At 43.9% G+C, this 13,185-nt stretch overlaps 1 protein-coding gene across 2 annotated transcripts; it reads right to left on the bottom strand.

Moving 5' to 3' along the window:
- Positions 1-5,130: 5,130 nt before the first annotated feature.
- On the bottom strand, positions 5,131-11,720 carry RPS15A (ribosomal protein S15a). 2 transcript variants are annotated; one of them, XM_069486056.1, is made up of 5 exons: positions 11,690-11,720; positions 10,404-10,541; positions 9,731-9,810; positions 6,867-6,952; positions 5,131-5,263 (listed from the first exon to the last, which is right to left on the bottom strand). In XM_069486056.1, exons 2-5 carry the CDS (start codon positions 10,534-10,536, stop codon positions 5,170-5,172), a joined length of 393 nt encoding a protein of 130 aa, XP_069342157.1. In that variant the 5' UTR covers positions 10,537-10,541; positions 11,690-11,720; the 3' UTR covers positions 5,131-5,169. The 2 variants fall into 2 exon arrangements, with proteins under 2 accessions (XP_069342157.1, XP_069342158.1); XM_069486057.1 differs by lacking the exon at positions 11,690-11,720 and adding an exon at positions 11,264-11,316.
- Between the last annotated feature and the right edge of the window lie 1,465 nt (positions 11,721-13,185).

Here is a 13,185-nt window from a genome sequence, read left to right as displayed (position 1 = left end):
AGTTCAAGCAATCCTCCCACTTTGGCCTAAGTGCTAGAATTACAAGCAGGCATGAGCCAACTGAATTGATTCACCTTCCTGAATTGATTTCTAGATTTGGTATGAGGTCTAATTTCATTCTTCTGCATGTGGCTATCTAGTCTTCCCAACACTGTTTATTAAAGAGATTGTCCTTTTTCTATGTGTGTTCTTGGCATCTCTGTCAAAAACCAATTGACTGTAAATGCATATTTCTGAAATCCCTATTCTCTTCCATTGGCCTACACGTCTGTTTTTATGCCAATACCATGTTGTTTTGATTACTATAGCTTTGTAGTATATTTTTAAATCAGGTAGTATGATGCTCCCAGCTTTGTTCTTTTTGTTCAAGATTGCTGTGATTATTTAGGATCTTTTCTGGTTACATACAAATTTTAGAATTTTTTTTTCTATTTCTCTGAAAAACACCATTGAAATTTTGATAGAGATTGCATCGAATCTGTAGACTACTTTAGGAAGTATGAACATTTTTACAAAATTAATTCTTCCAATCCATGAACACAGGATATGTTTTCATTTGTTTGTGCCTTCTTTGTTTTATAGTTTTCAGTGTACAGATCTCCCACTTCCTTGGTTAAATTTATTCCTTTTTTTGTTTTGTTTTGTTTTTGTTTTGTTTTGTTTTGTTTTGGTAGCTATTGTAAATGGGATTGTTTTCTTGGTATCTTTTTTTGAGTGGTTACAATAAAAGCAAAAACATACAGCAAAGGAAACAATCAACAGAGCAAAAAGCAATCTATGGATTGGGAGAAAATATTTGCAAACCATATGTCTGATAAGGGGTTAATATCCCAAATATGTGAGAAACTTAACTCAAGAGTGTACACTGGGTGAGGTGTGGCTCACACCTGTAATCTTAGCACTCTGGGAGGCCGAGACGAGAGGATCGCTTGAGGTCAGGAGTTTGAGACCAGCCTTAGCAAGAGTGAGAGCCCATCTCTACTAAAAATAGAAAAAATTAGCCCGGCATCATGGTGTCCACCTATTGTCCCAACTACACAGGGGGGTTGAGGCAGGAGGATTGCTTGAGCCCAGGAGTTGGAGGTTGCTGTGAGGTAGGCTGACGCCACAGCACTCTAGCCCAGGCAACAGAGTGAGACTCTTGTCTCGAGGAAAAAAAAAAAAAAAAAACAAAGAATGTTCGCTGTTGGTGGCAATGGAAAGTAGTAGAGCTATTATGGAAAACAAAAACCTAGAATGTTAGGGTGGCTATCACCAAAAAACAAAAGATAAAAAATGCTGGCAAGGATATGGAGATCTTTCACTCTGGTTCTGAAAAATAGGGTTTATTTTTTTTTCTGATCAGCCGAAGCAGAGCACACTGGGCCCTACACACTGTTCTGGTCCCTTCATGTTTTGTCCGCATTGACCGCAGGTCCAAGCCCTGCTAAAGCTGTGGCTGTGACCGTGCCCAGGCCTGACCGATGGACGAGCAGGAAGGAGAGTGAATTCTTACCCTACAGCCGGCAGCGGAACGTTCAGAATTCACCTCTGGCTTGTGAAGCCACAGTCTCCCAAACTGTCATGGAGAAGCTCCTAATGCGAAAAGGAGGGGGGTTGACTTCCTTCCCAGACAGATGAGGACAGAGGAAACGGACGCCGTGGGGATCAGCTACTCAGAGAATCTAGGCACCCTCTGCCAAGGAAAATCCCACTTGTAAAAATAAGAGGATTATTTGGCTGTGAAATTTGCTTAATAATCGAGTAGGAAACTTATTTTGATTCCCGAGGAAAAAGCCAGACATTAAGCAATGTAAATTCCTGTTTCAGCCAGGAGCCAAATAAGCGGAAAATATGAATTACTGGATTCTTCCCTGCACACCAGACCCACATTCTATTTCATGGGGATGAAACAAAGAATGTAAGTCTCTGACATCTGGATTTTTCTCTCACCAGCAAAGTGCCAGAATGAGTTGGGGAGGGAACTGCACAAGTTTTCCCATCCTCCTTCCTCTCTCCCCAAGGGGGCCCCTCAGAGTCACCCACGGAGGACCAACCATATCCCCCGTGTTCTTTTGTGAGCCACTCAGATCCTCTAGGGCTAGCGGAGAGAGGGGCTCATGACCAGGCAATGACACGAATGAGTGGTCAATGCCCCAGTGGGTGGAAGCCACTGAGAAACAGCAGGGCCAGCTCACCCAGCCAAATGGGGCAGGATGACGGGAGGCTTGAGCGAATTTCACCTTTCACATAGCTCCAGTGTTTCTATTTGTATTAAGTAAATATCCAACAGTTCAACAGAGTTGCGAAACATGACGTTCCCCACTCCCCTTTAAAAGTGGCTGATGATATTAGCACATGTCACATTAGAGAGCTGGAGAAAGCCCCACTTGTGTGTTTGGTTTCTGATATGGATAACAACAGCTGTTACGATTGTCTCAACACTGATCCTGCGCCAGACACCGGACTGAACACTTAGCATGTTCCCTCATTTAGTCCTCATGAAAAGTCCATGAAGATGCAGTGGTTAAGACAGAGGCCAGGGTTTGAATCTGCCTCCTCCAAACACTGGCTATATGATCATGTGACTTCTCTATGCCTCAGTTTCCTCATCTGTAAAATAGGTATAGTAATAGTTCTCACCTTGTAACACTGACATAAACACTGGATATTGTATGACCAGCATCTGGAAGAGTATGCACCACACAAGTGTAGCATCATCATTATCATCATCATCATCACAGATGAGATAACTGAAGTTCAAAGGGAAGGCTAAACTCACAGCCCTGTCTATTCTCAAACTCATTGTGAAGCTCCTGCCCTCCCCACGCTCCCACCCACACAGTTGCTAGGTTGTATTCTTCAAGCCCCTGTCCTTTGGACACCTCACGATGCGGGGACATTGCATCTCTCTTTGGGAGCAATCACACTGGAAGTCTGGCCAGATGTGGACCTCCTCTCCCTGAGTACCTGCCCACAACAAATCTCCTTCCCCGGCACAACACACTCCCTGGCTTCGCTTGCCCGCACCCCACACCAGCCGGTGTTGTAACTTTTATTTTTATTATTATTATTTTTTTTTTTTGAGACAGAGTATCACTCTGTTCCCTGGGCTAGAGTGCCGTGGGGTCAGCCTAGCTCACAGCAACCTCAAACTCCTGGGCTCAAGCGATCCTCCTACCTCAGCCTCCCGAGTAGCTGGGACTATAGGCATGGGCCACCATGCCTGGCTAATTTTTTCCTATGTATATTTTTAGCTATCCAGATCATTTCTTTCTATTTTTGTAGTAGAGACGGGGTCTCGCTCTTGCTCAGGCTGGGAATTTTCTAAATTATTTTTGAAAAGCCTATTAAAAAAAAAAAAAAAAAAAAAAACTAGCCAGGCATGCTAGTGTGCCCTGGTGAGCCTGAATGACCCAGATGTTGTTACCCCTCTCCCCACCCCCACCCCAGGCCTCTGCCTGGCAGCAGCGCACTGGGAGGAGACACTGGGCTCATCCCACAGGGGAAAGAATTCTCTGAGCCAAGTCATCCAGCCAGCAAGAACCTAAACCTATCTCCAGGCCCTCAAATCCTGGGGTGTAGTCCCAGGCCAACCAGCCCCAGGTCATGTTAAACCTACTTACAGGATCTCAGAAACGTGGGCGAAGGCCATCTTCTTCCTTGCCAGCGCAAAGAAATGTGTTATTAAATCCATCAGATGGGTCACCCGCTTTTTCCCTACCCAGATTTTTCCCCACTCCTGATCAATCCAAAGGGCACAGGATCCCCACAAAATGGTGACAGCAAGTGGAGCCACTTTCACATTCGATTATTGAAGTCTGTGCCCACAAAGAAACTGATGATTTATCCAATCAACATTTATTGAGGCATCCCTGTGTGTCAGGAACCAGAGATACAAAAGGAAACAAAGCAAACATGGGCCCTGGTCATCCCAGAGCTCACAACCTTTTGGCATTAAGAAAATAGGCTCTTTGAAGAGTCTTCTGAACTCACTTCACCTCTGTGCCTGACAAATAACTACATAATATCAAGACTGTCATGTGCTTAGTGTGTACTTTACACACTTATTTTTCTCTCAGCAACTCCGAGGTAGGTTTTGCATTATTCCCACTACATGTAAGGAAACTGATACTATTGAGTGGAGGAGGAGATCTCAATTCTGGTCTATTGGAATACCCCAAAACCCATGTTAATTACTCAGAGCCTCCCAAACATCAGAGGCCCCAAGACCCAGACATGCCTCTCAAATCACTTTCTTCTATCAATAGGGACTATCTTCTCAGTGCTCCCACCTCTCCAGCAGGCACTTGTTAGAGGCACTAGACTCTCTTAGAATAATTCCTAGATGGGCCAGGCGCGGTGGCTCATGCCTGTAATTCTAGCACTCTGGGAGGCCGAGGAAGGAGGATCGCTCAAGGTCAGGAGTTTGAGACCAGCCTGAGCAAGAGTGAGACCCCCGTCTCTACTAAAAATAGAAAAATATTAGCCAGCAACTAAAAAATAATAGAAAAAAATTAGCTGGACATGGTGGTACACACCTATAGTCCCAGCTACTGGGGAGGCTGAGGCAGGAGGATTGCTTGAGCCCAGGCGTTTAAAGTTGCTGTGAGCTAGGACAGGCTGATGCTACAGCATTCTAGCCTGGGTGACGGAGCAAGACTCTGTCTCAAAAAAAAAATTCTTAGCAAGTGCCTATTAAAATGGTCAGCGATAAACCCAGCAGGATCTAAAATCCTCCCTCCAGAATGTTCACAGCCAGGCAAAATAAACACACCAAACTAAATGTCAAATAGCTGGTTTTGGTGGAGAGCAGGGGTGATTGTTTCCCTTATGTATACATTACTTTCATGAGAACTTTTACCTTTTAAAAAGTATATCCCCCCGCCCCGCCACCCTATATGCTCATCTGTACAGCAATCACACAGCAAGTTTCCCAAACTCGGAACCTAACTGGGATTCAACCACGCAGGGCCAGACACACCAATCTGTGGTGAGCAGTGAGGGTGATGGTTAGATATCACCAAGCTGTCTCGTCTTGTTCACTTCAGGGAACAGCACTCACCAATTAACACAATGGCTGTCCATCCCCACAGATGTTCTTGCTACACTGCTGTAAAGGCTCAAAACGACCGAGTAGAAGCACCAGAGTCCACCGAGGCATTTTATTTATAAGTATGTATTACATCCCTAGAAAAAGAATCCCAGAATTTTCCCTCCTGTGTGTTTTCTTCTTGCTTCTTCATGGTCCATGATGCCAGCTGAAGTTGTCAGTACAATGAAACTAAGGAGTGGAAAAGAAAATGCTGATGAGTTTAACAGTTAACACACAGGGCCGCTTTCTGCTGCAGAAAAACACCAACACTCATCCGTGGTTAAAAGACGCCTCCTGTAAGGCACACTGGTGACTACCTGCGCTGGCAGGGCATGTGGCTCCTAGAACCAAAGCCAAATCAGAGACCCCAGCTACACACACCCACACAGCCCTGACCTCTGCTAACACTGGGAAGCAATTAAGCTGAATTGAAAACAAAGGCTGTTTAAATTTTAACTTCAAAATGTCACCTGCTCTCAGGTAAGGAGACACGGAGGACACACAGTTAATAAATTCTTTAATGCATTTATTTTATTTTTTTAATAATAAAGCATTAAAGTGCTATTGTACAGACATTCATTCATTTATACAATGGCTACCTAATGGGTTATTATGAGGGTCAAGATAAATGCATAAAAGTGGTAGTCAATCGTGAAGCATTACAATCAGTATCTTGGCTGTGTGGTGGCTCACACCTATAATCCCACCACTTTGGAAGGCCCAGGTGGTAAGATCACTTGAGGCCAAGAGTTCAAGACCAGCCTGGACAACATAGCAAGACCCTGTCTCTACAGAAAAAATTAATAAAAATTAGCCAGTCATGGTGGCATGTGCCTGTAAGTCCCAGCTACTCAGGCGGCTGAGGTGGGAGGACTGCTTGAGCCCAGGAATTTGAGGTTACTATGAGCTATAATGGCACCACTGCACCCAGCCTGGGTGACAAAGTGAGATCGTCTCTTTAAAAAAAAAAAAAAAAAAGATTCTGATAAGTTAACATTGTACCTGTAATACAGTAACTATGAAGTGAGAGCATGTTAAACCATGTTGCCAAACACATAACTGGGGCGCATTAAGTTCTGAAACACAGATAAGCATTTACTGTGTCAGATCCTAAAGCGCTTTAACAAAATTAAATCAGGTGATAATTTAAAAAGAGGAACTATTACTGCTTTTACAGATGAAGAAATCCAGGCTATTCACTTGCCCAAGGTGTCATAACTTTAAAGCAGAAAGACAAAGATTTGAATTCAGGCCCTTAAGGAGGATGAAGATTCTCAAACTGAGTCCCCAGAAGTGATTCTGGCCAGGATTCTGGGATTACAGGGAACACACACAATATGAACCATATGCAGTGAACTGAAGAGCAGACACGAAAATGGACACAATCCTGCTGTTCTGTCAGTCTAAGCTCTCGTGTGCCTCCCAGAACCTGAAGCCCAACACATGAAATGAGGCAGGGAGACACAGTGGAGCACGCCTGTACTCCCAGCTACTCAGCAGGCCGAGTTGGGCAGATCAATCAATTGAGCCCAAGAGTTTGAGGCCACAGTGTGTTATGATAGCATCTGTGAGTAGCCACTACACTCCGGCCTAGGCTACACAGCAAAACCTCATCTCTAAAAAAAAAATGAAAAAGAAAAAAGAAATGTGGTAAACAAAAGCTAATTCTTTGGTCAAGATGGTTGAGAAAAGACAATTACCACCGCTTTAAAAAGAAAAACCACCTCAAGTCAAACTGCATGCCAGCAATTCTTAGCATTGAACTTCTTTTAATTAAGGAAAGCCAACTCACCCAAACTGGCGGGATGGGAGCAGATTATTCTGCCATTTTTCCAGATCTTTGAGTTGCACATCAAATCTGGGGCTGATCACTCCACACTGTAAGAGAGTAATAAAAAATTGTTCACACTTTACCAATAACTGAGTAGCACAAGATGGAATTCATAATTGAATAGTCACACAAACCAACACACTCAGCATCTAAATAGGCACTTATTCTGTACACACAACCTTTGATATAAATGCCATTCAAAAAATATACCAAAGTAAGACTGCCTGCCTACAAGGCCAACCACCTGCCTAGGAGAAAAAGCAAAGATATGAAAAAGTCAACAAAGGAGGGGGAACACACGGCAATACATGAGTGTCAGGTCACTGATACGCATCCCTGTGGGCTGGAAGAGCTGTCCCGGAACAAATAACCAGATTTTAAAAAGCCAAGAGACCAAGTCTTGACATGGAAGATTACAGTCAAAACTTTTTACATAGTAAGGCTGAAATAAAATTGTACTGTCTCAAATTCTTAAGCCCATACACTAAAAACTGCGAAGTATTAGGTATCTAAGGAACCTGCAGCACAGGCACTAAACTAAAATCTAAGCACTGCTGCTCCCACCAGTGAGATGCCATTATACATTTCTGAGGGACAGTGTCCTACAACCTCAGGCAAATCTTTCCAAACTAATCTGGCAGAATGACAGAAGGCAGGAAGAGCAAAGAGTTCTTACAATTACCTCATCTCTTTGCCACTGGGACACAGCCAACAACTACCCTCCAAAATGAGAGCTCTCCAAGAGCACTATAATCACTCAATTACATGCCACTCTTAAAACACAATCAATGTTTAAAGAACATCCACTAAGTTAATACCCCCTGCTCACAACATCTGCTCCACAAATCACTCATGCACTTAAAAACAGCATTGTAGAAATGTTCCCACTATTTACATGCAAGAACTGACCACGTAAGAACATTGAAGATCAGTACCCTCTCACAGTGAAAACTCCAGAAGGCTAAGACAGCAGATAAACAGCTGTGTGTGCAAATCCACCAATCACTTAAAAGATCCCAAGATGCTTAAACAAACAAATCCTGCTCAGGTTCTCCCTTTTCTACCACTATCCCATCAACTATGATGTCACTTGACTAATACAGTCAAGGACAATCCCACACCAGATGCAAGGAACACAGGGACAGGGATAAGGGAAAACTCGTTTTCTGCGGGCAAGCTACGGTGAAAGGCTTCCTTTCCAAGTCTCTATTATATGCAGCACCCAGGCCTTTGATTCCAGCAGCAAAATCCCTCCTTCAGCTAGAAATAAGCCAGCTCACCTCTTCCAACCCAGAGGAATTGAATTTTAAGGAATCTATTGTCTGTAAACATCATACTTCCCAGCTCCATTTCCACATTTTCCCAGTAAGGGTTGGTCCCTCCTTTGCATGAAAGAGATGGAGGAGACATTCTTTTATAAAGGGAGGAAATGAACTTCAGAGGAACTAAAATCAAACTGTCGGCTTTGCCCAAAATCACAGTTAAGTGGGAGAGCCTGGATTTCAAAGGTCTTAGGCGAGTATACCACACAAGGGTGCCACCAATAAGTTCCATTTAGAAAATGCTGTTCAAGTTTATTTGTCATGCTATTATGTATAGTGAACGTCCAATGGGAATTCGGTACATGATACTTCTCAAACTTAACTTAAAGGTGTCATCAACTCTATCTTCTGCAGAATAGTTTCAAGAAGTGCTAAACTACGTACTGGCACCAGTTACTAACTAGCTGAGAGACCAACATGACCCAAACCTGAGTTTTCCTAACTCCTAAATAGGGGGAGAAAACCAGACACTCCCACTTCAAACACACACTGTGAGGGGCAGAGTGACCAAAAATGGTAAATCTAAATCCTACTCTGGGGTTGGGTTCTAATGGCTACAACTAGAACATGACACACTCAAAACGAGCCTTTCAAGTCCTTCAAGTCTTTTCACAAAGACTTCAGATCCCATCGTTTTTACATGAGTGACCTCTACCCACACATGAAGCAAGTTCATTATACAGGGAAGTATCTTAAATAAAAACTGCTAGACCAAGAAATAACCTTACCAATCCAGTAACTGTCACTAAACATTGACTTTAACCACTGTTTTCCCGTGTTGAATTAGACTAGAGGATCTCAGCAGACTCCCTGCAAATCTGAAGGCTACAAACTTGAACACAGAGAAAGCAGAGTAGCAAGCTCAGTGACCTCAACTAGCTTACAGACACCAGCCACCTCCGCTCCAAAGAAATACAATTAATTAAACCACAAAGTGAAAAAGATCTACTTGGTTATATTGTTGACAAGTCAAATTGAATAGGAGCATAGACCTCAAAAACCTACGCTATCAAGAACAGAAAAGTATTAATACTGGTATTTAGAGAGTCTCACTTACTCAAAGATAAAAATATTCTGTTCAAAAAATCCAATGCATCACCAAGAGAGGAAAGACAAATTATTTATACTGTGGCTTAGAGGCCTTGAACAACCCAAATTAAAGCCAATGAGGTGGGCATTATAATATGTCCTTAAATAATGAACTGGCTTCATGTGTGGATAGAGGTAATTAACATAATACCAAATACCAGCACCAGTGTTAATTTCACCCCATCTCCCTTTTACACAGCTCATACCCCACAAACACTAGGTCAACAGACCTAACTCTAGAGCAAACAACCCTGAGGAAGAAATGAAGTTATATGTGACATAAAAGAAATGAAGAATTTTAGCCAATTCCTAAACTTATGGCACCACTATTCAGTATTTACAAAAGCAATTACAACACACATCACCATGTTAAACAATCCTTAAGGCTTTTAAAAGTGTAAAATCTATTCTTACCTTGTTTAACCTGCCTGTGAGGTTCACAACAATTTTCCCAGCTCTGTGATCATCGATGATTTCAAATTCGCCAATGTAACCTATAAAACAAAACTGTATTAAATGAAAGACATCAATTTCAGACCTAAATCTCCTCTAGCCTACCAGATTCTTCACTCTCACATCATCCCAGTGACTGCTTCTCCAATCAGAGAAAGGTATTTGCTCTCCATCAAAATTAATTTTCACAACCTACTTAACATGTAAAATTTTGGGGGCCACACCTAAAACAATACACCTTATAATTCTAAAAGGGATTAGCTTTTCCTTGCCCTTTCATTGCTTCCCGCCCCCAAAGGCTAGTTTGTGCCAAAGACATGCAATAATCCTTCTTCTCCACCCCAAGGAGCTCTCAGATGACCTCAGGAGCCCTGTCAGTGACTTGTGTCATTTAGGTCCCCGGCACCTACCAGGCCAACAGTCACAAACACAAGCTTCCTCCTTTTTCCAACAATTCCATCCCAAGTGATTCTTTTAGTGGTCTCATTTGAACACAATGTCTCCTCCTCCATAGCCCCGCAGGTCAACCGCATTTGTTCCCAGGTATGACTGAGATACTGTCCCCCATAATTAATCTCTACAAGACCCATTCCTAAACAGTCTGACATCAAAACATAAAACACAGCCCACTTACCATGCTTCATCATCACAGTTAGAAACCGGACGATGACTTTGGAGCACGGCCTTATAAGAACCTGGCGTTTGCCTCTCTTTTCGGCATTGTTGATGCTCTTAAGAGCATCAGCCAGGACGTTCATGCGCACCATTATGGCTGTTTAGGGAAGACAAAATAGAGGTTTTATTGGCATTGCCAACATCAACAGACACCCAAAGCATCCTTTTCTTTCTGCCCCGACTGTAGCGAAGTTTTCATAAGCCTAAGCAGGCTGGTTCTCCAGAATTCCCAACGCCCAGAAAACCCTCGATTATCATCTTCTATGGTTACTAAAAACAGTCAAGATGTCAGCCCGCACAATTTGAACCTCACTCATTCACTAACCACACTCTTCTACGAAGCACAGCTGGAGATAAAATGATGTGGGACAAAAACCCACCTGACACCACAAGAAAACCTCAGAATTGGCGGGAATTCACAGCTACCCAAACGGTCAGTTATTCAAAACTGAAGCTGAAAATCACCGGTAATGTTTCCCCATTCAGGACAGTCTATGCTATTAACGTCGTCATTTAAATCAATTCATTTTCACCTACCACTAACACACATTACTAAACTAAAGCATCCGTCCTTGTGCCACTTAAAATTGTGTCCAACAGCAAATGTACCACAGTGGCAAACAGAAACGTATTCCACAAGCCACCAGACTGGACGCTCTTCCAATCGGCACGAACTGCACGATACACTCTGATATAAAGTTTTGAAAGCTCGTATGTATGGAGACCAAAGTGCCAACAGTAGAGACTCCATCCACCCCCTTTAAGTACAGCGAAGTATCTAAAGAGTAACTCCACGGCCCAGAAAATCAAAGTTAGTACCTAGCAAACTGCCAACCAAGACAAGACGGGAGTTTTGCCTGCTGGGTGGCCTCAGTCTCCCAACCTGCCAGCGAGCACCCACCCGGCCACCACCTCTGACGTTTCCCACCGCCCGGAGCCAAGGCGCTGCCTCAGCCACTAAGGGGAGGTCCAGGTGCCGCGACCCGCGCCGAGGCTAGGTGGTCAAAAGCTCCGGCGCCCGCCAGCACTTCGGCCTGCACCCCACCGATCCAGGTCCCCAGAGTGCAAAGCGTGGGGCGCCCGGGCATGGCCCGGCTTTATGCCTGTCCAGGCCCACGCAAGGCCAGGACCCCCGGCCCAGGAGGGGCCCAGCGCCCCCTCAGGACACCCAAGGCGAGCCTTAGACCGTAGGATGGCGCCGATAACCGACGGATGAGGTTGGAGCCCTCAAAGAGAGGTACTCACCGGCACGGAAAGATGGCGGAAAGAGGGCGGGAGGGGAGAGCGCACGGAGTTATGGGAAGAGGGCGGCCTATCGCGAGACTTTCAAAGGAAAGCCAAAAAAAAATGGACCGCCTAGTAGAAGGAGGCGGGGAAAAAGGCGGAGCCTCCTCAGGAGTTGGCAGTTGAGAGTCGATGGACTCGACCTCCCCAGGTGCGGCCTAGGGGAGGGGTTAGAGAGGTTCGACTACATTTTATTGCTTGATCTGTAAAAACAAAACACCGACAACAGGGCCTAGATATTTGCTAATTTTTATTGCAATAACAGTTCTCCATTTAGAATACATTTTGATGCGTGTGTATTTATAGTATCTTTGCCCATAAGAAGTCGGTCATTGCCTCTGGGGCGGGCGTTAGGAACTGGGATGGAAAACTTTTCTCCGTACTCATTTCTGGTTTTTGAGACGTCTGCATTACTTTTTTGAAGCAGTCAAAAATATTTTTTTTAAGCGTTGGTTCCATTTTGACTCTCCTTAAATCGTAGGAATTGTTTATTGAGGCTCCAGAAGTATTTTGCTGTTGTTGTTTTAAGTTCTGAGATACACGGTTTGGAAGAAAGCCACGAATGTTTGGAAACAATCACTCAGGATTCTGAGCCAGTGGCATTTATCTGCTCTTCCGCACCCGGACCAGAACCAATTTAGGTTAGTCTCTTATGCCCTTTGAACCTTCCCCAGAAGCAAGCTGGGTGTAAAAATAATAATAATAATAATAATATCTGCCTCTTAAAGGTTATTGCGAGGGTCAGGTGAAATAAGGGCGGCAAAGGGCGCACAAACGGCCTGGCACACAGTCGGTCCTCACTGCATGTTGGCCACGGAAAGAGCATGGAGTTGTGGGTACGCCTTGGGGCCCAGTTCCTGCCCTTAAGATATTCAGATCCCAGTAGAGGAGACAGACCACTGAACTACATAATACAGGGTAATGTGCCACATAGGATGGCAATATAAAATGCTGTGGGAATGCAGAGGTGGCCTGGGAAGCTACGAAAGCATTAACAGAGGAAGTGTCCTCATCAAAGGTACTAACTACCAATTCATGACTGCGAGGGTGCTTCCTGTAGATTAACTCATTGAATCCTCACAACAAACACTATGAGAGCTGTGCTAATATTAACCCCATTTCACACTAAAGAAAATTGACTCAATGTTAAAATTTTGCTTTCAGATCAATGCTAAAAAAAGTGGGCACTTAACTTGCCTAAGATACTAGTTAAATGACGTGGTGGGAACTTAGATCTAGATCTGCCTGATACCAAAATATTAGAAAGGGTATGCAGGGCAGTAAATTTTGTAGGCTTTTAACAGTCCCACTCTTAACATCAGCCAAGAGCTATTAATAGGAGGGCATGGAATCGTGTAGAGATGAATAAAGACTTCAGGAAGGCTGGGTTGGGATAGGGAAGTAGAGAGGAGCAGGCATGGAGCAGATGGCCAGGTATAAATTGCCTCGAGTTTGTG

Source organism: Eulemur rufifrons, chromosome 14 (genome assembly GCF_041146395.1).
Source record: "Eulemur rufifrons isolate Redbay chromosome 14, OSU_ERuf_1, whole genome shotgun sequence".
NCBI lineage: Eukaryota > Metazoa > Chordata > Mammalia > Primates > Lemuridae > Eulemur > Eulemur rufifrons.
Note: the sequence above shows the minus strand (reverse complement) of the source record. Positions and strands in the feature narration are given on the sequence as shown.